Raw genomic sequence first — 26,371 nt, 5'->3', positions numbered from 1 at the left:
TTGATCTAGATGCTATACTCCTATTGATGCAACCCAGAATTGCATTGGCTTTTTTAGCTGCTGCATCACACTGCTGACTCATGTCAAGTTTGTGGTCTACCAAGACTCCTAGATCCTTTTCACATGTACTGCTCTCAAGCCAGGTGTCACTCATCCTGTATTTGCGCCTTTCATTTTTTCTGCCCAAGTGTAGTACCTTACATTTCTCCTTGTTAAAATACATCTTGTTTGCTTTGGCCCAGTTGTCTAATCTGTTAAGGTCATTTTGAAGTGTGATCCTGTCCTCTGGGGTGTTAGCCACCGCTCCCAATTTGGTGTCGTCTGCAAACTTGCTCAGGATGCCCTCAAGCCCATCATCCAAGTCATTGATAAAGATGTTGAGGAAGACTGGGCCCAAGACAGAATCCTGTGGCACCGCACTAGTCACTACTCTCCAGGATGAGGAGGAGCCATTGATGAGCACCCTTTGGGTTCGGTCAGTAAGCCAGCTACAAATCCACTGAATGGTAGCATTGTCTAGCCCACATTTTACCAGCTTCTTTACAAGAATATCATGGGGCACCTTGTCAAAGGCCTTGCTGAAATCAAGATAGGCTACATCCACAGCGTTCCCTTCATCTACCAGGCTTGTAATTCTGTCAAAAAATGAGATCAGATTAATCTGACATGACTTATTTTTCAGGAACCCATGCTGACTTTTAGTGATCACAGAGTTTCTTTCTAGGTGCTCACAGACTGTTTGCTTAATGATCTGCTCTAGAATCTTTCCTATTGCTGCTACAGTTGGGTGCAATTGTGTAGGTTGCTGGTGGAAAACTATGGTTGTACCTGGAAACAACCTGCAGCCACTATAGATAGTGACACCTTGTGCCTTAACATCCTGAATTATAGTTGTCTCTCCAATGACAGAGAGAACAGCAGTTAGTTTGTGGAGAAACAAGACACCCAAGATGTTGGTAGCAAGTAGTGCAGAGGTCACAAGTGTTGTATTCTCCAGATGTTGTTGGACCCCAGCTTTCATCAGCTCTAGCCAGCTTAGCCAACAATAAGAGTTGTAGTTTAACAATACTCCTGGATTCATGTTCATTAGCCGAAACAACAACAATTATAATAACTGGGTGCTTATTAGGAATTGTTGCGTTAAGCAAGAGAGGATGTAATTAGCTTGGATCCTTTTCACTTTTACATGCTTCAGATTAGCTCCTTGCTCCTAACTCTGGATGTGCACTCACTTACTAATTCCCCTGAACTGATGTTCTTCCTTCAGATGATAAGTCACCCGGTGTAGGGAGCTGGAATGCTAACTGCAACTTTGTAGGAACTGGCTTTCATTCTACAAGTTTAAGTCGTGCCCATCTGACATACAGTGGCAATCGGTAGAGCGAAGGGCCTATTGTCACAGACACATTTGGCTGTTCTTTCTGTTATGTCGTGAGTGTGATTTCAGCTCTTCGTGAAGTCAGCTCAGAATAGTGATTCAGCATGCTAGCAAGGAACTGCTAGGAGTCAAGTATAACAAGAACAGTCTTCTTTATTGAAGTAGGAATCTTGACTGACTGGAGGGAAAGGGTGAGCTCCTTTTATACTCTCAGGAGCAGGGGTTGGGGAAAGGATACATTTAGATTTTGGCGGGAACCTATCAGAGTGAGGATCCAAATTGTGCTAACAAGTTAACCAATAGCAACTGTCCCCGCACCCATTTGAATCGCCCAGGAGCGGGAAAGGTAGTTACAGGACTAGCAGAGAACTCATGTACACAAATTAAACCAATACATAACACTTTCCATTGCCTTCAGTTGTGCATGTTAGGAACTTACTGCCATTGTAGAATTTATAGCCAGTGCATAAGCCAGTTGGAATAAACCCTGCCTATATTTTCTTTGGATTGGCTCCTGGCTGCCAGCTCCTCCAACTGTCCTCGATCTTGGGAAGGGAGGCTCCAAAACCATCAGTTTGTTTTGGGTCTGAAAACTTGGAACACTTGAATTAAATCTCCAGTCGCACATTTTTTTAAAAAAGTAATAACCTGTGTGCAATGGATCTGCTGAAACAGGAGTAATGTGACAGGAATGCAAATGATCAATGACTCTCAAAGCAACACCTATGTGAATATATTTCTGGTAGTTTTAATGTTTATCAAATTAATTTAATCTAACTTTTGGTTATAACTTTAGCAATTGGTGAGGAAATATTTGTTCCGAAGGTGTAGTACAGAAGATTGGGTTATATATAATTAGATTGGAATATATATAATTCTAGTAGCATTAGGAATACTACCTACATTGTATATGCATGATGACCCACAGTTCATGATGAATATTCTGTTACATCTTTTGGGTAGCTAATTAGCATTTGTTATTTGTGAACTGCCATTTGGTCGTCTTGACATGTGGGTTAGCAAAATCATTAAAATCAGTTTCTCATTTTTCAACAGAAAACTGCCCTGAGCCCTTGGGATAGAGTAGGTTATAAATCTCAAAATAAATAAATGGAAACATATTTTATTTATTTTTTAACTTTAAAATGAACACATATTTAGATCTTGAAATACTAATTTTAAAGACCTGTAGTTCAATCTCTGTGCTTGCAAAATCATGAGCTTTAGCGTTTGCACGGTTGCAAAGACTATGTGTCTTCATTGCAGGCACACAGATCAGAAAACCAATGGAGGGGATGTAATATGTGGTATGGCGTTAAGTTCAATGAATTGGTTTCAGGGCTTGTTAATGTTAATTAGTTTAATACAGGTAATCACATACTTGAAACTGGTGCTAATCCACATTGCTTACACTGGAATCATTTGGAAATCAGTGATGTGTGTGTGTTGGAATCTAAGTTGGCATTTGGAAAAAAATATGTTTGCATGCATCAAATTGTGTTTCTCTGGAGAGGCAGATTTTCCATGACCCTCCCATTGGCTTTCCTCTAGCAGAAAATACTACACATATATGTGCAGATTGTAACTATTGCATTTCCATTTTGTTAGCTGTGGTTATCCTGTTTTATACTCATGAAGACCTGTAAAATGGGCTAAAGGCCACCCATTGAGCTTTGTGACTGCATAAAGGTTTGAATTTGGATCTGGCTTTGTTGAGTCCCACACTCTGTTCCCAGACACGGCAAAAAATAAAGCCCTACCCATACCTTGGACTCTGGCCTCTTCATTTTAAGTTTGTCCATGTCTGTTGGTGGCTTTAATACCATCTCAGGTGGCAATGTAAATCTTGTTCCTTCTGTGTAGTCCACACAGTAGTCTCCAAATAAAATGTAAAGAAAATATGCTCACTTGTTTTTTCTCAGGAGATGAAAATTAAGGATGAATAAAAGTACAGTAAACCTTTACCTTCTTTTTTTATAGCACTGTTATTTAATTAGCTTTCAGTTTTGATCTGAAGAGACTAAAGCTAATCTTTTTGTCCTAGACCTTGTAATCTTTCAAAACCTTATCAACCAATTATACTCCAGAGGGGTTAAAACAGTACTAGCTGCCTCATTATCTCCACTTGAAAATCTTTGGCTTGCTGTGCAAATCTATATTAAAGCCCCCTTTAATAGGTCCAATTGAAAGAAACATAACTCTAGCTTCGAGCATTAATTAACTTTAATACATTTCGTTCTTAACTTTTACCTAGCCTATTTATTAATTCAATTTTCTATACCTTGATTAAATTAAAATCATATTGTAGAAGAAATTACTGTAATATTAATATTTTTTGAAAGATGGAACCTCAATAAAACGTTAATGGCAAAATGGGAATATTTCATCATGATAAAAAGAGACAGTTGCAAAGTGTCATGTAAGTCTTGGGCAATTGTAAGAAATGTAACATGATTTTTGGAAGGCTTAAAAGAGGTCTGTACAATCATCAGCCGAAGTGCTGAGTGGCTGGAATTGGAGTGGGGAACCTTCTCTGCCCCTCCCAATCTGACTGTGCCTCTACTGAAAAGGGCATTTCACTCACAGCTGTTCATCATGATTTCTTCTTTAGAGTCTAGTCCAGGCCTCCACAGGATAAGGCCCATGGGGGCAAACTGTGACCCTTTCCCATCTGTTGCAGTATTCTGGGGGGGGGGGGAGTTGGAATGCCTGTTGTTTTCATTGCTTTTCCATGTCTGTGTAGGACCATCTATCTAATCCTACTTGCTTCACTATACAGTCGTACCTTGGATCCCAATCGCCCTGGAACTTGGACGTTTTGGCTCCTGAATGCCGCAAACCCAGAAATGATTGTTCCAGATTGCAAACGTTATTTTGGAACCTGAGCATCCAATGGGGCTTCTGCGGCTTCTGATTGGCGGCAGGAGCTTCCTGCTGCCAATCAGAAGACGCAAATTGGTTTTCAAACGTTTTGGAAGTCAAATGGACTTCTGGAACAGATTCCATTCGACTTCCAAGGTACGACTGTATCTGGAGAGCTTTAAATCTCTCTGGATTTAGAAATGTATGGTGGAATTAGTGCCATTTTTTCATCTTATTGGTGCCAGCTATAACAATGTTGCATTGCTCTCCTGTGTCTGGTGTGCATTGCTCGGAGAGGGGAAATTTTGTGTGCTGTTGTCCCTAAACTTAGTGAGATGGAATAGGAATGGGGGGGAATAGAAATGGGGTGCAGAGAGAGGAAGAGATTAGAAGAAGAAAAAGGGTACAAAAAGGATGTGGAGAGAACAAAAACTTGGAAGGGGGTGATACAGAATAAGAGAAAAAGGGAGGTAGCATTGTGTGACATGCAGTGTAGTAATCATAGATCACAGAATCATAGAATTGTCGAGTTGGAAGGGACAGGATCATTTAGCTCAAATCCCTGCTTTGTAGGAAAATTTTGCCCAATGTGGGCTCGAACCCACAACCCTGAGATTAAGAGTCTCATGCTCTACTGACTGAGCTATGCATAGGGCAAATTCCGTGTTCATCTGTGGAGGCTTCCTTTGTATTTTGGAACCCTGTTTTATACAGAGATCCACACTAAAAGTGCTCACAGTGACATTTGAAGTAATGTGTCCCAAATATGTGAAATATACTAGCCTACCTGTGCTTTAAGATCTGCTGTGGTGCAGGGGTAGGTGGCAGGGCATTCCACACCTTTGCAATGACCTCTCTGAGGTGCTTCATGCTCCGACATTGTTTTCATTTTCAGCAAGTGACTGTGGAATGGGGACAGATAACGATCTGACCTGCCAGGCCATCATTGTTCCGCACTCAGTTGGTCAGGAGCTGCCTGGGCAGAAATCTGCATGCTGCTCCTAGTGTGGCAACCCATAATTGGTGCAGGTTGGAGTGTTCCGGTGGCAGTAGGCTAACTAACCCAAGAACCCACTGACTCCCACTGACCTTTTTTTTTTAAATAAAAAAAATCTGAGTTGGACTAGGACAGGCATCCCCAAACTGCAGCCCTCCAGATGTTTTGGCCTACAACTCCCATTATCCTTAGCTAACAGGACCAGTGGTCGGGTAAGATGGGAATTGTAGTCCAAAACATCTGGAGGGTCGAAGTTTGGGAATGCCTGGACTAGAACATTGCCTGATGAACATCTGTATGTTTCTGGTTCCTGGGTATTTAATCTTCTTTAGCAAAATGGGAATCTTCCTCATTTGCATAAATTTACGATGTACTGGATCCTTAGGTTCAGACAATAGTTTCAAATCCCTTTCTTTTTGATATGCCAAATAGTAATGTATACTGTAATTGATTTGGTTAATGATAAAATGTTTGTGTGTCACAAAGCTGGGCTGCAGTTACAGTCAGATTAGATAAAACTGCAAATGGTTTGCTGCCTGGAAAATGAAATTTTGAAATGTGTTGATTTTCACATTATTATTATTATTATTATTATTATTATTATTATTATTATTATTAAACAATCTTTCTTAGAGAACATGTGGGCAACAAGAGGAGATAAACAACCTGGTACAGAGAAAGATTGCTGTGGATGAGGAAAACGTTGTCTTGAAGAGAGAGCTCTGCATCTTCCAACAGAAATGTAAAGATAAAATCCAGGAACTTAAGGTATATTGACTCGTACATAGTACTAAGATGGCCACAGCTTTGAAGTAGCTCTTTGAGCTGCATCTGTCTTTGTGGCATGGAAAGTGACAAGCTCAGAGGAAATATAGCCTTAGGCCTTAGGCTGTACCTTCCAGTCTTCTCTCACACGCAAAACTCGGAGAAAGATGCTTTAAAGTGAAGAATCCATGCTTTGTAACTTTTGAATAAATAGTTAATGATGGAAATGGAGCAAAGAAAGTAGGAGTGTGAAGATGTGGCTTCGTGTAATTAGATTCTGATGGGACTGGCATTATTAATTGATAAAGCCGAGGTCTGGGAGGATATGTCTGTGTGGGTCTCAAAAATAGCTGGGGACAGCATCAAAGGCAGCTTGATCAATTAATGGGCTCTTTGCAAATGTGTACTCATCAAAGCTGTCATCCAGCTAAAAAATATGACCCTTCCACCTGCATGAAAGAGGCCAATAAAAGTACACAGGTGACCTTGGCCATCAAATATAGAAGAAGCTGCTGCGAGGGTAAAACTGCACAGTTTATATTTGCTGATTAGTTCTCACTTTTCTCCCCCCCCTTTCCTTTCCCTTTTCCCTTGTTTTTGTTTATCGGCCCTTGTGGTACTGTTGTACAGGACACTAAGGAGTGTGCACTGAGAAAGGAAGAGCAAAGCAGACTGGTTATAAAAAACCTGGAGGAGGAAAATGAGGGATTAAGTACACGCTATGCTGACCTGCTAAATGACCTGGAGAAACTGAGGAAGCGGGAGGCACAATGGAGAATAGAAAAATCTGGCATCGAAGCAAAAATAAAGGTATGAGGAGGAAGAGACTCCTGGATGTGATTTCGGCACCAGCTTCTCACAGGCTTTATGCTACATGTTATTTTCTTTAAATAACAAGTTATATATTCATAAGTACCAATGGGGACTGACATTCATTTACATTCCTTCACTTAAGACCCAAAGCTTTTTAAAAATTGATGTTGCAAAGCAGGAAACTGACTTCAAATAGCCACCCTAAAATGTAATCATTAAATAATAAAAGATATTTCATTCAAATATAAACATGTAGTTTTTTTAAAAAAATAAAATAAATAGAAATTATCCTATCACTCCAAGATTTCTCCCCTTGGTGAGATTGGTAGCCCAGTCCTGTGCATAAAAATGGATCTGACCCAAAGATGGGTCATTCTGTTCCCAGCAGTTACCAGCCAGAACAGATTTACTTGGAAGTATGACCCACTGCAATCAATGGGCCTTACTCCCAGGTAAGTGTGCAAAGGTTTGCAGTGGTCATTTCATTTCTCTCATGTTAATGTCATGAATTACAGCATGTTGTAATTAATTGTTCTTAAACTTTGCAATATATTTATATCATTCTTTAGAGAGCTCCATGCATGTTGAGTTTTTATATTATATCATCTTGCTTTCAAAACAAACAAACAAACAAACAAACAAACAAACAAACAAACAAACAACTCTTTGGAGTGATTTTGATAAATATGCTGACTCTTCCATTTTGTTAGGATGTCTCATATACAGATTTCAGCATCTGTTTATGCATATCTATAGCAATATGTTGTGTGATGTATCTAGACTTCCGTGAGATCGAAAATATTTAGACTAAATGCCACTTACATAGCTATAGCATATTTGTTGCTTTTGCACTAATGAGACATCCATAGATAGATAAGCTATGAATGCTTTATAAATTAGGCACTTAAACTCTTGTATTTTTCGCATAGAGATTTGTTGCTAAGGCATGGTGCAGTCGTTGAGTGAATCTTGCTATTTCTCTGGACATAATCTATATTTCAGACATGTGTCAGTGCATTTTATGAGGCTTGCCCCCTAGAATCCTGGGAATTGTAGTTTGGTGCTGCTGTGGATAATTCTTTAATAGATTCCTAGTCCCAATCTCAGAACTGCATTTCCCAAGGCTCTTTGTGGAGAAAAAATTACTATTGCATGAGGAGTGTGGCTGTGTTGATGGGTGAGTGTCAGTGACCTAGGTTTCACCTCATAGTATTCCTCACATTTCCCTAATTACTCCCTAGCTGTCTCCTGAACCCCTCAATTGCTCCTTCTAATCTCCTTCTCACTCACCTTGTTTCTCCCAAAGTCCCACCTTTTGCACTCTCTCTGCCTCTTCAAACTAGTTCCCTTGTTTTGCTCCCTCCCCATTTCTTCCTGCTCTTATGCTCTTTTGCCTCCCAAATCTTTTTCTTTCTATCACCATTTCTCATGTCTTGCCTCTTCCTTGGCTTTCTTCACTTCATCTTTTCTGTCTGTTCCCCCCCCCCCTTCAACTCAATCCATTCTGCGCATCCCTTACTTTGTCTCTTTGATAACTTCAGCTTCCCTTTTGTCCTAAAACCAATACCACAAATGCCTTGATATGTTGCTGCTGTTGCTCCTGTAGCTTCCACCAACTTCCCCTCTGCTGGCCTCGTCTTTTAAATACATAGTTTTATCGATTTCCAGTATAGAATAATTACAAAAGAGAGAGATAAAAGGATACAAAAACAAAATCCCAACTTGTCCCCTTCCCTCCTCCAGGACAGATTAATCTAGTTAAATTTTCCAAAGTCTAATCTGTGATTTTGGCAGTTGCCATTCTTCAATATTATCAGTAAAGTATTTTATAAAAGGAGAAGGAGAAAGTGGTCATGGCTGCTGCTCAAGCTGACCCCAGAACCGTGACCTATAGAACACTCCAACACAGATTTTTGTGGGGAACTCAGACCACCCAGTTACCCAGCTTACTAATGGAAAAACACAAGCGAGCACTGGCCTGACTTCAACAATAATGGCCACTTGGCCCTGGAGCTACTATGAGAAAGCCATCGAGCAACACAACCTGAATGACCTCTTAACAATCACAAAGAAACCTACCAAACCACCCAGCCCCAGATTGACACTACACATGATCTAGTCCAAGGTCAACAAGAAGACCAAAATGGCATCAATTAAGGGGAAGACAGAAACCAAAGAGACCACAACTTGCCCAGATAGTGAATACAAAACAATACCAAAACCGGACCCGAAGGAACTTGAATTGAAACTGAAAGAAGCCATCTGATGCTCTCTAATGGACTATGCAAAACCTGAAAGAACCCAATGACTCCCCTGGAGCAGCAGATCAAAGAACTGAACTCCAAGATGGAAATTCTTACAGGTACCATCTTCAAATGCAAGAAGTACAAATAGTCCATGTCTAGAAGTAAAACAAATATAGGAGATAAACTAGCTGCTTTGGAGAACTGCCTCCAGAAGCTTCCCCAGCTTCCCCAAAGAAGTGGGGAAGAGAGACCCAGCAGGCTCTGGAGCAATAGAAAACATGTTTGCTGCATCATCCATATGACAGCCCTTCAGATATTTGAAGATCCTGTCTCCTCTTAATTGTCTCTTCTCCAGACTGAATGTGCACAACCCTTGCTTCTCAGTACTTAGTTTCTAGATCTCTTGTCAGCTTTCCTCCTTGTGCACAATCTCTGCTTGTTTCCTCTTATGTGTCCATGACAGTCATTTGGAAACCTGTTGCTTTATATGGGAAAACAATTCCAGGAAGAAACAGTGTACTGTAATTTGAAGGAACTTCTACATTAGCATGCTTTGAATGCTATGTTGAATGGATTTCTCCAGAGCTCCTCACCAGTCACATTCCTTATTTTGTGTTTTTGGGGCATCTGAACTTTTATCAGCTCTATGCTGATGTTTTCCCCCTGTTAATATGCTTGACAGCCTAGAGATCTAAATCAGAAAGCTTATTTTACTTTAGCAGACTATTTCCCAGAATGGAATTCTGCAATTTGAACTATTTACAATATTAGAGGTTTTCACAAAATGCCTGACCCCATTGCCTGCTCATTTGTAAAAGAAGATGTATACATTTATCTGTGTATACATGACTGGCTCATTAAAGCAAGCTCCAAGGAGGCAATCAATTCACATTGATCGCATTCTCACACTACTGTAACCTTTTTCATAATAAACGATGAGAAAATCTCTCTACTGTTCGGTGGCCCTGGAATAGGTAAGAGTCATGACCACTAGAAATTAGCAACAGACTTCATGCCTTGGTGTTTCCTATAGCCAGCTGTGCTCTAAACTGTGGAGAACTCAAATCCAATGTCCATACCTTATAAATAGTGCAGTTACTAGAAATATGAAAACTCTGTACTTCATGGCAAGGTGTGTGTATGACGTGGGTCGGGGAACAGGAAGAAATATGCTGGAATCAGGGAGGAAAGAAGGAATTTTCTTTTTTTCTTGGTAGAACATTTTCTGGCCAGTTGGCACTGTCAGCATCTATTCTAGAGCATCAAGAACCCATGAGTCTGTGCATCCTTATGCCTGATGCACCTCAGCGTTCCATAAGTCCCACCTGATCCAAGCAAGACAATTCCTTATTGTGAGTCAAGTTAAGAAGTTAAGAACCCAAACCAGGAGACTTTATACCAGCTCGCAACAGGGACTTGTTCTTATGTGATGTCCACCAAACTTAACAAGGCCAATAATATTTCAGAAACCATTGAGAAATAATGTGTGATGATTTCATCCAGCACTTATTCATTAAATACAGTCTACTCTAGGTGCAGACATACTGATCTTATTTATGTGATCTGATTATGGGTGCTGGTGGAGAGAGTTTATTGCCCCACTTCTTAGTTTTCTCATGGATAGCTTGTACCTTGTTAAAAAAAATTAAGATTTTCCAAAAATTTGTCTAGTCACAGGTCTCAGTGGTTTCCAGAGGCACTAATTGAACTAATTTAATTTGATATTGTTCCTCACAATCTTGGTACAGTACTACTTAAGGCTCCCCAGTTTCCCGTTTTTTAAAAGTGCCAGATACTGTATTTCCAATGATAATTTTTCATCAGTAGTCAAATCCACAACAAAAATCTTTGTGCCACATCTTTCTACTACTGCTTCTTCCTACAGGTTGGATGCAGAGGAAACAAGGGAGGAAGTGATTTTTGCTGATTCCACCTTCCGTCTGCAACATTTCCACAAACAGAGGGAGTCCTTCTCATGGAAGGAACATTGTGGTTCTAACCTTTTAGCTTTGGAAGTGACTTCTGTAAGAACACATGTGTCTACACAGTCAGGCATCACATTGAAAATGAATAGCTCAGTTGGTAGAGTTGGGTCATGGGTTCGAGTTCCACACCGGGCAAAATATTCCTGCATTGCAGGGGATTGGACTAAATGACCTTTGTGGTCCCTTCCACTTGTATAATTCTCTGAGGTGATGTTATGCTCTGAATTTGTGTGTGATGGTGTTACTTATTTTAATTTTTTGAAGTGGGTGCTACCTTTACAACATGAATAGCAGACCTGTATTAAGCAGTTTTGGCTCTGTAGCAAATAGGTTATGTTTTAATTTCATTTACAACAAAAATGCACCATCTACAGGAGCTCTTTTTTGGCACCCACATGAAACTTTTGAGCCATGAGTTTGCCATTCTTCATTTGAGCTGGTAGCTAATTATTTATGAATTAATTGGAATCACAAAGTTTTCTTGGTAGACAGAACTTAATTCAAAGAGCCAAGCTCCCATGATGTGATGAGGGTTGTTTTACTGCCTACACCATTATTTAATCTAGCTGCAGATACCATTTTAGTTTGCTAAACTTTTAGCGTGAGTTGAAGTCCCACCTCCCTATTGATGTTGAATTGTTTTATCCTGCTGTTGGTTATGGCTGATTTTAGTAATCTGAATTACTTTTAAAAAAACTTTCTTTTATGTAGCTTGGAGTTTTCTAAATACAGAAAAGCAGGGTGTTTTTTTCTTAAAAGGGGGCAAAAATCCATACTATTTTTGATCCTGTTATAATGATGTGCATCCTTTCATTTCTTGTTTAATTTTGTCTATAGCATAATATGTATATGTTTTCCAGAATTTGGAAGCTGATTTAACAGAGGCAAGTGGGCAAATGGAAACCTTGCACAGCAAATGCAATGATCTGGCATCTCAGTTGGGTGTTAAGCAGACTGAACTAACTCAAAAAGATTTGGATGTGGCCAGAACTAGGTATGTATACAATGTTTTTATAAAGGGCTTGTTAGCATTCCCATAACGAATATGGGGCAACATCAAATGGTTTGCTTTTTGTAGTATGTTTTGCACATTATGAAAAAGTTTAGAATGTCTACTGTTTACGCGGACTATCTCAATGCCTTTTGACTTCTGTTATGGACATTATTTAAAAATTGCACATCTCTAATTAGCATTGGGTCAAAGAGTTCTCAGTCTCTGCTGCAAGTCACAAAACATCAATATGATTAGTAACATAAGCAATTAATTTGAGAGGCTAAATGCCTGAAACTGACAAAAGTTTGAAGCCTAACTTGCACTTTTTAATTAGAGTTAAGTCTGACAGGTCAGCAGGAGTCTGCTGCTAAAGGTTTAAAATGTTGTGATTTTAGCTTTATCTGAGCGTTTCACATATTAAATTGGATCATGAGGATTAATACTGCATGTATGAAATATGACTGACACGTAAGGCGAGTCTGAACCAAGAAGCACAAGCAGGCAAACTTACGTTTCGGCTAATACGACTGTTGCTATGCGGGAGCTTGGATCAGTGTAAATAGTTGGAATCTTATGCTGTCCCTAAAGAAATATCCAAGCACAATTAACAGCAGTAGAAAAAATGAGGGAACGTATTAATGATGACAGCCACTCAGAACCCCTAGGAACTGTCTCACAATCACCAGTCACAGTGTTGCTGCAGATGATGTCCCCTATTAAGTGCGCATAGATTGCGCAGACAGTGGCCTTGTTCTGGATGTGAGCTGGCAGTCAACAACTAGGCAAATTAGTTTGTGCATGGGCCATACTCCTTTCTACCTCACAGCAGGGGACCAAACCTAAGATAGCTTTGCTGGACACACTTCAGAACCCCTTGAAGCTATCCCACCAATGCAGGAACCTTTTGGGTAGTGCTGGTACGACACATATTGCTGCTGCTCCCTGTTCAAGTTGGCATTATCTGTTCAGGCATAATCCCTGGAAAGAGCTTATGTCGTCTCCAAATACTGATGTTCTGAATGGCCACTGTGCTTATCTAGCATACATTTAGCTTTCCATAGAAATGCCATGATGCCTCTTCCGTTTGCTCCCGCTCTTTACTACAGGTTGCTACAACTCCCATCATCCCTGCACACTGGCTATGGTAGCCGGGGCTGATAGAAGTTGTGGTTAAACAACACCTTGAGAGTCACAGGTTGGCCACCCTTGTTTTGCAGTTTTATTTTCTCCCATGGCCTTTCTGTACCTTTTTTCCTCTGTACATGAATTTAAACATATATGCGCATGCACACAGAAGATAGATTTCAATTATTTGCATACTACCTTTCGTTTCAAATAAATACAAAAGCAGTTTATAGGACAGTAAAAATGACAACGTTTAACAATAACAAGAAGTGTGTCTAGCCCAACCCAGCAGCTGCATGTGGAGGAGCGGAAGCGCGAACCCAGTTCACCAGATTACGAGTCTGCCGCTCTCAACCACTACACCATGCTGGCTCTCACCACACTTTATAAGCCTGTACTTAAACCTCAAACTTTGCTCAGTATCTGGCAGCCGGGGCAGCTCTTTCAGAACAATTTTACATGCATGCAGTGATGAAGTGGGCTCTTGCCTGTGGAAGATTGTGCCACAATAGGTCTTCATTTAATGTGTCACAAACCTCCTCCTTGTTTCTGCGGTAACAGTCTTGTCCTCAGGCCGGCATTGGAATGTTTACCTATTGGGGACATTGTGAGACTCAGAAGCAAAACATGCAAAGGTTTGCACTGTTAACACAACTGCCCCTCTGGAACATTTGCACTTTACATTCTAGGCAGTAATTCTTCTATACAATGTCCATGGCAATAAGTAGCCTTCGAGGAACTTGTGTGGTGGTGACAGAATTGTCTGTCTTTGTGACATTACAGTGCACAAAGTCAAGAAAAAGATAATGCAGTTCCGTATGCAAGTAGGAAGGGGCAAGAAATCTCCTGAGAGTAGTGTTGAAGGTATTAGCATGATACAGTCATACATTGGGTTGCGAACATGATCTGTGCGGGAGGCATGTTCGCAACCCGCAGCATTCGCAACCCGCAACGCCGCGCCTGCGCATGTGCATGATGCGATTTGCCGCTTCTGTGCACGAACATGACATTTCATGGTTCTGCGCATGCGCGAGCACTGAAACCCGTTCCGGTACTTCTGGGTTCGGCGCAGAGCGCAACCCAAAAGCACACAACCCGCAGCATTCGCAACCCGAGGTATGACTGTATTCATTGTTTACAACCCTATAAGGCTCTTATTCTATACCTACAAACAAACATACAACTATGGTAGTAAAAAAAATCTACAATACTTGTTGTTAGTACAGTCATACCTCGGGTTACAGATGCTTCAGGTTGCATGTTTTCGGGTTGCACACCGAAAGGATTATTCTGAGGATAATTCTGAGGATTCCATGGGCATGATATATGTTCATAATTGCCACATCTAGCATCTGGATTGGCGGCAGCTGCTTATATTACTTAAACTTTGAAAAGTTGCACTTCAGTTTGAAACCACTAAGATTCACAGGACTTAATATTCAATTCAGGTATGAAAACCAATGTTCCTTTGAACTGGGTGCTTGGAATGGGAGCCTAAATGAAAATCTGACATACTTTCTTTGCAAAGAAGCTGCGAAGGATGCACTGAAGTTCTTTCTGAACCTCCCCTATTGCTTCTCCAATTGTCCTACTTATTTTTTATTTTTATTTCTTGCTGTATATTTTCATTTTTTGTGGTGCATATCTGTTATTGGCTCCCTACAGCTCACAATGGGCAGATTGTAAAATTGGCTTCAGGAATGTATGCTCCTTCCTCTACTGCAAATTAGCACTCCACTTTGAGTGCTGGCATTACCACTGCCCCAGCATACGGCTAAGTTAACCATGGCTAAATTAACCAGGGTTCACAAAACCACTTGAAACCCCATTTTCAGTCACCCACATGGATTAGACCGTGCACACCACTTGATGACTAAAGCTTAAGACATTAATCTGTGTTCAGTGATCTTTGGCATTATCCCAATATGTTGGGGGGAGCTTCCTCTGCTAAAATTGTGTTGCGGTAGGCTACATCACCAAATGGCAATGCCTACCTTTATTACTTGGCCAGAAAACTAATAGGGGAAGAATGATGTCATTGCTTATAATTACCTCCCCTAGTCTTTTTATTTGCATGATAGGAAGTGGGATAAATGTAAATGTATCCCTTTCTTGTTTGTATTATTTTGGCAAAATTACTACTTTATTCAGCCCATACATGTTCAGAAACCTGCAAAATTGAGCTGTGCACCCAGCAGAATTACAGCTGAAGCAGTGAACCACTTACTAGCAACCCTGTCGCTTATGCTCAGGTCCTTTGTTCTGCTTTGTTGTTTAGACATTTACTTGTAGGGCATTAACCTTGAAATTTGCAGATAAATGCTTGGAATTGTGAGCTTTGAGGTCTCTTCCTTTTATAGTCTTCGCGAGGCTCCTTTAAAACTGCTAGGTTTTGAAAAGTATCCTGTGATCAACTGCAGCATCCCTGCTGCTTGGCTGCTCTATCTCTTCTTACAATGTAATGACTGTGCTTTCTATGAAAGTTCGCTCGGCAGGAGAAGGCTTTGACTTCAGCAGCTGTGGGAACAAACAGAGCAGCTGCCTGACCTAAAGCTCTTTCATACACACACACACATACACACCATAGAAAATCCTCACTTCGTCCACCAGTCTGGTGCCATCCATGGCAAATTTCAGAAGTGGGGAGAAAGGGCAATAATTCCATTTTTGGTATCTGATCTTACTGGCATTGGTATCTGCATCAGGGAACTGTTAATTTAATTGAAGTGCATTGTTGTAGCACCTGAGAGCAGATACTTGCTTCAGAAAGAGCAAATTAGAATACATGGGGTTTTTTGTGTGAGAAATGATAATAATCATTTTAAACAGGGAGATCCTTGAAGTAACTCCATGAAGTTAAATTAGGAGAGTTGATATTGAAAACTTGAGATCAGCATAGAGTCCAGTGGGTTTCATCATCCTTAAATCAATACCTAACGTTAATCTAGCCTCCATTCTATTACTTGCATTTCTTTAGGGGACCCCCAAGGAGATCATAAGCAATACAAAATGGAAACATTCAGAAGTGCAGGGCAGACCACATTATACCAGTGCCAAGAATCTCAGCACATGATATACTTGTAATTGGTGATTCGAGCGAGCGACCCCTCACTGTTGGGGAAGTTATAACTGGCATAACACATCCAGTTTGTGCACAAGATAGTTTCACAGTGCAAGTTGGGCTATGAATATAATCCAGAGCGGACTGCACATGGGCAGATTTTTGCTGTGTTGCTTTCATATCCGCTAGCACCATGGAACTTCCCAGCTGAGTGAAGCACCCCAAAGTTTAAATATAAGTTTGAAGAATTAGTTATTTAAAAGAAAGACTATTGTGGCACTTTAAATACTATACTAACAGATAATTGTGGCATATGTTTTCATAGCACAAAGTACTCTTTTCTGGTATTTATAGACCTTCCTATTTGTAGGTTTACTAGGAGAGCCTACAATAAAGTTTAATTAAAAATTCATCCAGTAAAATTGAACAGATTAAAAATGTGTTGTAAAGATAAATTGCCTAAAAAACTAGTAGTCAGTTAAAAGGCATTGAAAAATAAAAAAAGACCTTTGCCTGTCCCTGAAATGATATCTTGAAGTTAGCCTCCCTGGGAAAGCAGTTCCACAGCAAGTATGAAAAGAGCCATTCCAAATAGTCAACATAGAATTGCCACAGGCAGTTTCTCTTGTATTTCATGGTAATGCAGTCCTATTTTTGCAAGGTACTCAAGAGGGTCGTGGTTGTGCAGCTTCAGATGTCCTTGGACGAAGAAACAGGTTATCTTCACCCATTTCAGCTTGGCTTTGGTTTTTGTACCAAGACAGCTTGGGTTAATCTGGTTGATCACCTGCTTTGTGAGAGAGATGGGGGAGTTCAAGTATGTTGGCCTTGCGGCTTTTGATACAATCACCCCACCTTCCCCCACCCAATGGTGGGGGTCACAGGGTTAAGGTGTTTTTGCTGCTACTTACAGGGCCACTTCCAGAGAATAGCATTGGATGACTTCTGCTTGGACCTCGTGGCAATTATGCTGTGGGGTCCCACAGGGTTCCTCCTTGTCCCCAGTACTATGTAACATCTAGATATAGAGCTGGGTGAGGTTGCCAGGGAGACTGAGAGTCTGCACCATCAATACACTGATTGCTCCCAATTCTGTATCTACATACCACCCAAACCTGGTACTTGAAGGCATTGATGAGCTGGAAGAGGGCCAAAAAACTGAAACTGCATCCCAACAAAATGGCGGCACTGTTGGTGGGCAGTTTCTCATGTCTGAGAATTGGATGTTTGGGCTTTTCTTGAGGGAGTTGCAAAGGAGCAAGTGTGTAGTTCAAGAATGCTCCTACACCCAATAACTTCACTAGAGACCCAGGTTTGTTTAGCAGCTGTGGTCATTCTTGTATTGAGATTACCTGGTGGCAGTTTTGCTTGCTCTAAGATCTCCCATTTGGATTACTGTACTGCACTCCATACGTGTTACCCTTGAAGGCAGTCTAGAAACTGTAGCTAGTGCATAGCATTGCCACACAAGTTTTAACAGTTGCACTACCGGTAGTAGGGAGTCATAATTTCCACTGGCTGCCTTTATGCTACTGAGCGTCTAGCATATGTTTCCATTCTTCCAGTAGTAAAAGGCATTATTTTGCCAACTGTCACAGTGGCCGGAGTGGGCTACTTCAGAGTAACGACTCTACACCGCTCTGCATTTTATCTTTTTATTGGTGCTGCGTATTTACAGTGCTAAAGGCAGTGCTATTTACAGAGACACATCTTATCCGCTGGAATCAGAACCTCCGAATGGCGTTTGGCGCGTTTTTCTCCAACACAACAACTTGGGGAGACCCATCCTCTTCCCCCTACGTTTTCTGCGCAATTCCGGAGTTGGGGGAACAGGTCTCCCCCCCTTGCTTTCCCCTTCCTGTCTCACCTGGGGCGCTGGCTCCGCTACCCTGTCTGAGCCTCGGACCCCACTTCCTGCTTCCCCACTTGAGACGGAGCTCTCCCTGCTTTCCCCTGCGCTCGGGGATGGGCTGGAACTCAGGAGGGGAGGGACTTCGCGATATCCCCTGCCCCTACATCCACCCCCCTCCCAGGCCCCCCTTCTCCTCTCCCGAGGGGCTCCAAGGGCGTCGGTGACGACTGAAAGCCTAAAAACTCTGTGCTGTCCGAGCCTGTTGGTGTGAACACCTCTCCCCAATCCCTCGAGCTCCCTCCTTCCGCCTGAGAAGACTGAAAGCCCAAGAAGTCTGTGGCGTCCGAGCTGGTGGGGGTAAAAATACGCTGCCAGTCTACCTCTTCCTCTGACAGGGTGGACCTCGGAGACACCCATACCTCTTCCTCCGGGTCCTCAAACTCCGCTTCCCATCCCCACGGTGAACTGCTCTCTGCTACCTCCTCCCCCTCCCTTTCCATGTGCCAGGGCTTGGGTCTGTGTTGGAAGAGTGCGTGGAATTCTTCCACCAAGAATTCCTCCTGTATCTGAGTGGCTGGTACCCATTCATTTTGGGAAGGCGGGGCATCCTCCCATGCCATGAGGTACTCCAGGCCCCCCACCCCCCTCCGTGAATCAAGGATGGCCGTGGCTTCATTGAGTTGCTCCCTGCCTCCCCTCTCCCCCCCACCCTCGGGGGTCTGTTCGCTGCCTCGGAGTCTGCTGCTTTCCCTGTACGGCGACAGCAGCGATCTATGAAAAACTGGATGCACCCTCATGTCATCTGGCAGTGCCAGCCTGAAGGCAACCGGGTTGACCTGTTGCGTGACCGTGAAGGGGCCCAGCCTTCTGGGTGCCAACTTCTTGCACCGCCCTCTTGTGGGAAGGCCCTCCGAGGACAACCAAACCTTGTCCCCCACCCTGATGACCTCCCCTTGCCGCCTGTGGCGATCTGCCCCCTTCTTGTACGCTTCCTTGGCCCTCTCCAAGTGTTCTCTGAGCTGCTGGTGCACCGTCTCCAGTTCCTCTGCCCAATCCTCTGCCTGTGGGCCCTCCTCCTCCCCCTCCCTCTCCGGGAAAGATCTGAGGTCGCGCCCGTAGTTGGCCTTAAAGGGCGACACCCCTGTGGAGACGTGCACCGCATTGTTGTAGGCAAATTCTGCCAGTGGCCGGCGATCCACCCAGTCCGTTTGCCTCTGGCTGACGTAGCATCTCAGGTACTGCTGCAGAATGGCGTTGACCCTCTCCGCCTGTCCATTGGTCTGCGGGTGCCGAGCCGTCGACAAGCTGACCTCCACCTGCAGGAGGTTCATGAGCCGCCTCCAGAACCTGGAAACAAATTGGCGGCCTCGATCCGAAATAACTCTTAAAGGTAATCCATGCAGTCTGAATACGTGGTCAACAAACAGTTTGGCTGTCTCTTCTGCAGAGACCGCCCTGGCACACGGTATAAAATGGCACATTTTGGACATGAGGTCCACCACCACCAACACTGCGGTCTTGCCCCTGGACGACGGCAGGTCTGTGATGAAGTCCATGGACACTACTTCCCACGGCCTGTGTGGTGTGGCTAATGGCTCCAGCAACCCTGCTGGTGGTGCTCTGACCACCTTTGCTCGCTGGCAGGTGTCACAGCCCCTTACATAGTCTCGAACATCTTCCCGCACCCCTGGCCACCAGAAGTGTCTCATGACTAGGTGAGTGGTTTTGTCCCTTCGTTGGGTTGACCCGCCGTTGGGTTGTCGTGCATCTGCTTGAGGACCTTACCTCTGAGCTGGTTGGTGGGCAGGTACAGGGCTCCCCTGTAAAAAAGGAGCCCCCCGCGTTCTGCAAAGTCTTTTGCTTGCTCCCTCCCCCCTCGTAGGTCTCTGAAGATGCGTGTGGCGAACTCATCTGCTGCCGTCAGTGCTGTGAGTTCTGCTTCGCTCACCACTGCTGCTCCGCAGGACCATGCCGATGGGGGAAACACGTGTCGGGGTGCTGGTGGCAACTCCTCCTCCATGTACTCTGGCTTGCGGGAGAGGGCATCCGCCCTGACATTCTGCTCCCCCGGTATGTAGTGGATGGAGAAGTTGAAGTGCGAGAAGAACTCTGCCCACCGTATCTGTCGCTGGTTGAGCACCCTGGCTGTTCTCCAGAACTCCAGGTTCTTGTGGTCCGTGCACACCTGAATGGGGTGCTTGGCGCCCACCAGGAAGTGTCTCCAGTGTTTAAACGCAGAATGGATCGCGAGAAGCTCCTTATCAAACACCGTGTAGTTGCACTCTGGCTGGGTCAGCTTCCTGGAGAAAAAGGCACAGGGTCTCCACTCTCTGTTGGCATCCAGTTGCAACAGGATCGCTCCCACAACTCTGTCTGAAGCGTCGGTTTCCACGCGTAGGGGCGCATCCTGCACCACGTGGAACAGGTTCTGGTCTGAGGCGAACACCCTCTTGAGGCCTTCGAACGCTGCTTGCGCCTCCGGTGTCCACCTGAACTTCTGCTTGCCTCTCAGGCAGTCAGTGATGGGAGCCGTAACCCGCGAGAAGTTCTTGATGAACTTTCTGTAGAAGTTGGCGAAGCCTAGTAGGCGTTGGGCATCTTTGCGTGTCCTGGGGCTGTGCCAGTCCAGGATGGCCTGCACCTTGTCCTTGTCCATCGCTAGCCCCTTGTCTGACAGCTTGTAGCCCAGGAAGTCCACCTCTTTGGTGTGAAACTTGCACTTCTCCAGCTTCACATACAGATGGTTCTCCTTCAGGCGCTGCAACACCTCCCTGACATCCTTCACATGCTGCACTGGGTCATTGGAGTAAATAAGGATGTCATCCAGGAAGACCAAGCAGTTCTTGAAGAGGAGGGACCCCAGGACGTGGTGCATGAAGGCCTGGAAGCAAGCAGAGCCCCCTTGCAAACCGAAGGGCATCACCAGAAATTCAAAAGAGCCCAGTGGCGTGAACATCGTGGTCTTCCACTCATCGCCTTCCCGGATCCTGATCAAGTTGTAGGCCCCCCGCAGGTCGAGCTTGGTGAAGACCTTGCCCCTGCGTGCCGCTGTCAGCAGATCGTCCACTCTGGGCATAGGGAAAGCCACCGGTTCCGTCACGCTGTTGAGCCGTCTGAAATCCACCACCAGGCGGCGCTGTTGCGTGTCTTTCTTGTCCACCCAGAAGACCGGGCTGCCCCCAGCTGCCTTGCTTTCTCTGATGAACCCCCGCTTGAGGTTCTTGTCGATGAACGCCTGCAGATCCTCCAGTTCCTGGTCTGACATGGAGTACAGTTTGGCAGGGGGTAGCGTGGCCCCTGGCACCAGGTTGATCTGACAGTCAAAGGACCTGTGGGGAGGCAGGTGGTCAGATTCCGCTTCGCTGAAGACTTCCTGCAGGTCCCAGTACGGCTTGGGTATTGCCTCACCCCCCTTGACGTGCATGGTGGCCACCGTGGCTATTGGAGGCCCCTCCCCTGGTTGGTGCTGCATGCAATGTTCCAGACAAAAGTCTGATCCAAACGTGATGCATCTCTGGTGCCAACTGATGGAGGGGTCATGGCGCGCCAGCCAGCTCATGCCCAAGACTATGGGGGGGTCTGAGATGGTGGTGACGTTGAATGCCAGTGTCTCTGAGTGTCGTCCCACCGTCATTCTCATGGGGGGGGTCTGGTGGGTGATGGCCCCTCCCAGTAACTCCCTGCCGTCAATGGTGGCGATGTGCAGGGGAAAATCCAGCTGCAGAAGTTGGATCTGGTGCTCTTCTGCAAAGTTTCTCGAAAAGAAATTCGCGGACGCCCCCGAGTCAATTAACGCTAAGACCGTCAGGGGGTACCCATTTGGGAGCGTTAGAGTCACTTCTAGAACCACCCCTGCTCTGGGGGGGGGGTGGGCTGGCGCTGCTCCTCGCTGCGCGGGTGGGTGGGTTGGGGCTGTTGGCTGCCGTTTGTGCCTGGCTGCTGCCCCTTGTCTCCTGCAGCCAGGCTGTCTCGTTTCCCTGCTGTGGTGGTGCGTCAGTGGGGGAGGGCACAACCGTTCCCGCCTTTCCTTGCCACTCCCGGCGATGTGGGCAGTCTATGATGAGATGCTGGGGGGAGTTGCAGAGGAAGCAGTTTCCGCCCCTCCCCTCCTTGGTGCCACCGGGGTTTGAAAAGCCCGCGCGCGCGCGCTATCAATTTGCATGGGTTCCTGGTCTTGGCTGGCCCCAGGCGTGGCTTGGGAGGGCTGTTGGGGGAGTGGCTTCTCTAGAGACCGTGGGAACCAAGCCCGCTTTGCGCGCGTTGCTTGCTTGTCGTTCCACCGGGATTCCTGTCTCACCCCCACCGCCAGAGCCGCTTTGCTGAGCTCATCCATGCTATTGGGCTTTGGACCTCTCGAGAGCTCATCCTTGACATCCTCATGCAACCCCAAATAGAACGCCGCTTGCATCGGAGGCGAGTGCAGTTCCCACCCCAGTCTGTGCATCAGCATGGTGAATTTCGCCCAATATTCGCGAACTGTCATTTTTCCCTGGCGTAAATTATGCAGTTCCTCTTTGGTCTGGTCCATATGGCTATCAGACGCATACATTACTCTTAAGCCTTCCAAAAATAGTTTGACATTCTTCATGCAAGGATTTTTTGTCGCGATTAACGGTCTGAGCCATTCCCTTGCTGCCCCGGTAAGGTGTTCCACTACAAACGCTACTCTGTGCGCATCATCAGGGAACTCATCATTGTGCAGCTCAAGGGCATACAAGATCTCAGTCTCAAAGCCATGATAATCCCTTGGATCTCCGTTGAACTTGCTTACTAGGGTCCCTGCTCTCCTTCCTGGCAGCACTTGGAGTTGGGGGGCCCCTCCCCCCTTGTTTTTCTCTGCATCCAACTTGTTCTGGAGGTCTGCCGCTACCGCCCTTAACTGCTGTTCTTTTTCCTGTAGCGTTCTCACCTGTTCAGCAAGGTTTTGGCAGTCCTCCTTGACCTGCTCCGTTTCTTGCTTAGCCGCCTTTAATTCCCCCTGTGCCTGCATGGCCAGTTGCTGCAGGTCCTGCTGGGCTTTCTCCGCAATCTGCCGCCATTTCTCCGCTTCTGGCGCGCTCATCCCGGCAACTCCAAAGTAGCCCAAAAAAAGATTCGGAGGTTGCTGTCACAGTGGCCGGAGTGGGCTACTTCAGAGTAACGACTCTACACCGCTCTGCATTTTATCTTTTTATTGGTGCTGCGTATTTACAGTGCTAAAGGCAGTGCTATTTACAGAGACACATCTTATCCGCTGGAACTCAGGAGGGGAGGGACTTCGCGATATCCCCTGTCCCTCACACCAACTATCAGTTAGCATATTAATTCTCTTGAGTCTTCTGTTTGTTCTGTTACATAATTCATGTCCCTGTCATCTGAATTTCTTTCCTCCTTTGGGTTTAGATGGACGCATAACAATATTTCTGTCTGTTTCTGTAAACTGCATACCTTTTTAATGGCATTAAGTACCTGATTCATACGGTAAATCTACACAAAATGTTGTTTCTCTGTAATAAAGAGAAGCTAAGATTTTAAAGTTTTAAAATCTTAAGATCCTAAATAGATACAAAGAATACTGAAAATAAAAAGCAAGATCAAAATATATAAATCCAACTGAACCACTGTTTTTAGCTGTGCTTTTAATGATCACATATCTGCGTGCATAGGAAATTCTGAATTGCTAAACTTTTGCTATATAATAGAATGGAAAATCAGAAATTCAAAAGCTAAGTATTATTTGAGTGGTATTCAACAAAGTTTTACACAGAGTAGACCTATTAATGAATATTATTTGGTCTAGCATAGTCATGTTTATTGATTTCAGACAAGTAGAAATGTTTGCGCTGGCAGAGTGATCTGCTTAGCACTACGTTGAATTCTACCCCGTCTTTGGCCTGATATAAGGTGGGTCTTTCAAATTCCTTAAACATCACAAGAAGTTTCACAACACCTCTTTGGACTAGTTCTTACTTTCTCCTGTTATGTGTTCTGTTACATACACTCCTTAGTAGGACATTTTCACTGCAAGCATATTTTAACAGGAATCAAAAAAAGTATGAATAAAAGCAGTGAAAGTCCTCTGCATGTATCCCTTCTTATGTTTTTGCTTTAAAAAGTATATTGAATAATGAAAAGAGAACTGCAAGTGTTTCTGTGAGAACTTGTTGAAGACTATTTATTTTACCATTCATATTGTTGAAATGAATTTAAATGAAAACTGACATAAAAGTTTATATTGCTTTTTTAATAGTTTATCACTCTTTCTTATCACTCTTTCAATGAATCTGAAACCATAGATGATTTTCACATAACTAACATAACAGCTAACATAACTGTTTAATTGAGATGATTGCAATATTTCTTTTGCTCAAGTTTCTTGTTTCTTGCTTGCTTTGCACAGGAAGGAGTTGCAGGAGCTGCAGAATCTCTACAAACAAAACACTGAACATGCAGCACAGCAGGCAGAGCTGATCCAGCAGCTTCAGGCTCTCAATATGGATACACAGAAAGTACTGAAAACTCAGGAAGATGCTCACACAGCTGAAACAATATCATATCAAAAAGTATGTAGGCGCTCCAAAAGTGTGTTTCCTTCTTTACAAGGGCAAAGCTTTGCAAAAGTGTCACCTTCACTATAAGTGCAAAATGTGGTTGGACTTGTGTGAGTAGTCATTGAAGGCCAGTGGCAAATAGCTTGTTACATCATTGCCCTTGGCCTCATCACTACCGCACTGATATTGACATCTTTCTCTTTGCAGCTGAGGAAGGGAGGACATATAATTCGACACTTCTGTTTCCAGACGGTGAAAATATAGCACAATCAGGGTGCACCAGTTTACTGTGTTTCTTTTTCTTATTTTATCTGTTTAATTAACAAAATGTATATATCACTTACACTATGGAATCATAGAGTTGAAAGGGACCTAAGGGTCATCTAGTCCAACCCCCTGCAATGCAGGAATCTCAGCTAAAGCTTCCATGACAGATGGCCATCCAACCTCTGCTTAAAAACCTCCAAGGGAGGAGAGTCTACCACCTCTCGTGGGAGTCTGTTCCACTGCTGTACAGCTCTTACTCTCAGAAAGTTTTTTTCCAAATATTTAGTTGGAATATCCTTTCTTGTAACTTGAAGCCATTGGTTTGAATCCTACCCTCCAGAGGAGGTGAAAACAATCTTGCTTCCTCCTCCATGTGACAGCCCATAAGGTATTTGAAGATGGCTATCATATCTCCTCCCAGTCTCCTCTTTTCCAGGCTGAACATACCCAGCTCCTTCAAACGTTTCCAGACCCTTCATCATCTTGGTTGCCCTCCTTTGCACACGTTCCAGCTTGTCAACATCCTTCTTAAATTGTGGTGCCCAGAATTGGACACACTAGGTGTGGTCTGATCAAGGTAGAACAGAGATTTATAAAAGACAATCTAAAATATTCATTAACAAAACAAATAAAACGAACATGTAGAACAACTTACATTAAAAAGAATTTTCAAAGCAGTTATACTTAATAAAATTGTATGTTTAAAATTGCACACCAAAATTACATGTGTGTGTGTGTGGGCGGGGAGGTTTTTGTAGGCGTTGAAAACAATATTGTGAGGGCACATGGTTAATATTAATGGAAAGGGAGTTCCAAGGATTGGGTGCTACCAAGGTTCAGTTTCCTGCAGAATGAACACTGTGGCACTTCATCACATAAAAGAAACAGTGTAAAACTGATTAAAATGAAAATTAGGAACAGAGACAGCAGGTTAGAAGCCAATGAAGTTTTACAAAAACCTAAATATGTCAGCAGCCTAAAAGGTAAAATACCTGTCAAAATCAGCAGTCTTCATATGCAAGGTTATAATCATGCCTCCCCAATGGTATTATTATTTCTTTTGATCTGGATGCTGTACTTCTGTTGATGCAGCTTAGAATTGCATTAGCTTTTTTTCTTTTGCTGGTGCATCAACACTGTTAATATTGTAGTCTACTAAGACCCCTAGATCCTTTTCACATGTACTGCCTCCAAGCCAGATGTCCTCCAGTCTTTATTTGTGCAACTGATTATTTCTGCCTAACTGTCTGCACTTACAGTTGTCCTTGTTGAAATTCATTTTGTTAGTTTTGGCCCAGTTCTCAAATCCGTCAACGTCATCTTGAATCCTGATTGTATCTTCCGTGATATTACCTATCCCTCCCAGTTTAGTGTTAAAAATAAAATTAAAAAAGACCAGCATCTGCTCTATTCATTCATCCAAGTAATTTATAAAGATGTTGAACAACACTGGGCCAAGGCCAAAACCCTGTGGTACTTCTTACTTTTTTCCAGGA

General features: G+C 43.7%; 1 protein-coding gene across 3 annotated transcripts in view; it reads left to right on the top strand.

Moving 5' to 3' along the window:
- CNTLN (centlein) overlaps window positions 1-26,371 on the top strand; it is a 176,674-nt gene that overhangs the window by 28,742 nt on the left and 121,561 nt on the right. For 2 of the 3 annotated variants that reach the window (XM_035140510.2, XM_035140509.2), the window contains exons 4-7: window positions 5,871-6,005; window positions 6,633-6,812; window positions 11,907-12,040; window positions 24,458-24,620. In XM_035140510.2, coding sequence (XP_034996401.2) covers window positions 5,871-6,005; window positions 6,633-6,812; window positions 11,907-12,040; window positions 24,458-24,620 — 612 coding nt within the window. The other variant, XM_060268842.1, reaches the window with a different exon arrangement.

This window comes from Zootoca vivipara, chromosome 16 (assembly GCF_963506605.1).
Source record: "Zootoca vivipara chromosome 16, rZooViv1.1, whole genome shotgun sequence".
In the NCBI taxonomy this organism is placed as follows: Eukaryota; Metazoa; Chordata; class Lepidosauria; order Squamata; family Lacertidae; genus Zootoca; species Zootoca vivipara.
Note: the sequence above shows the minus strand (reverse complement) of the source record. Positions and strands in the feature narration are given on the sequence as shown.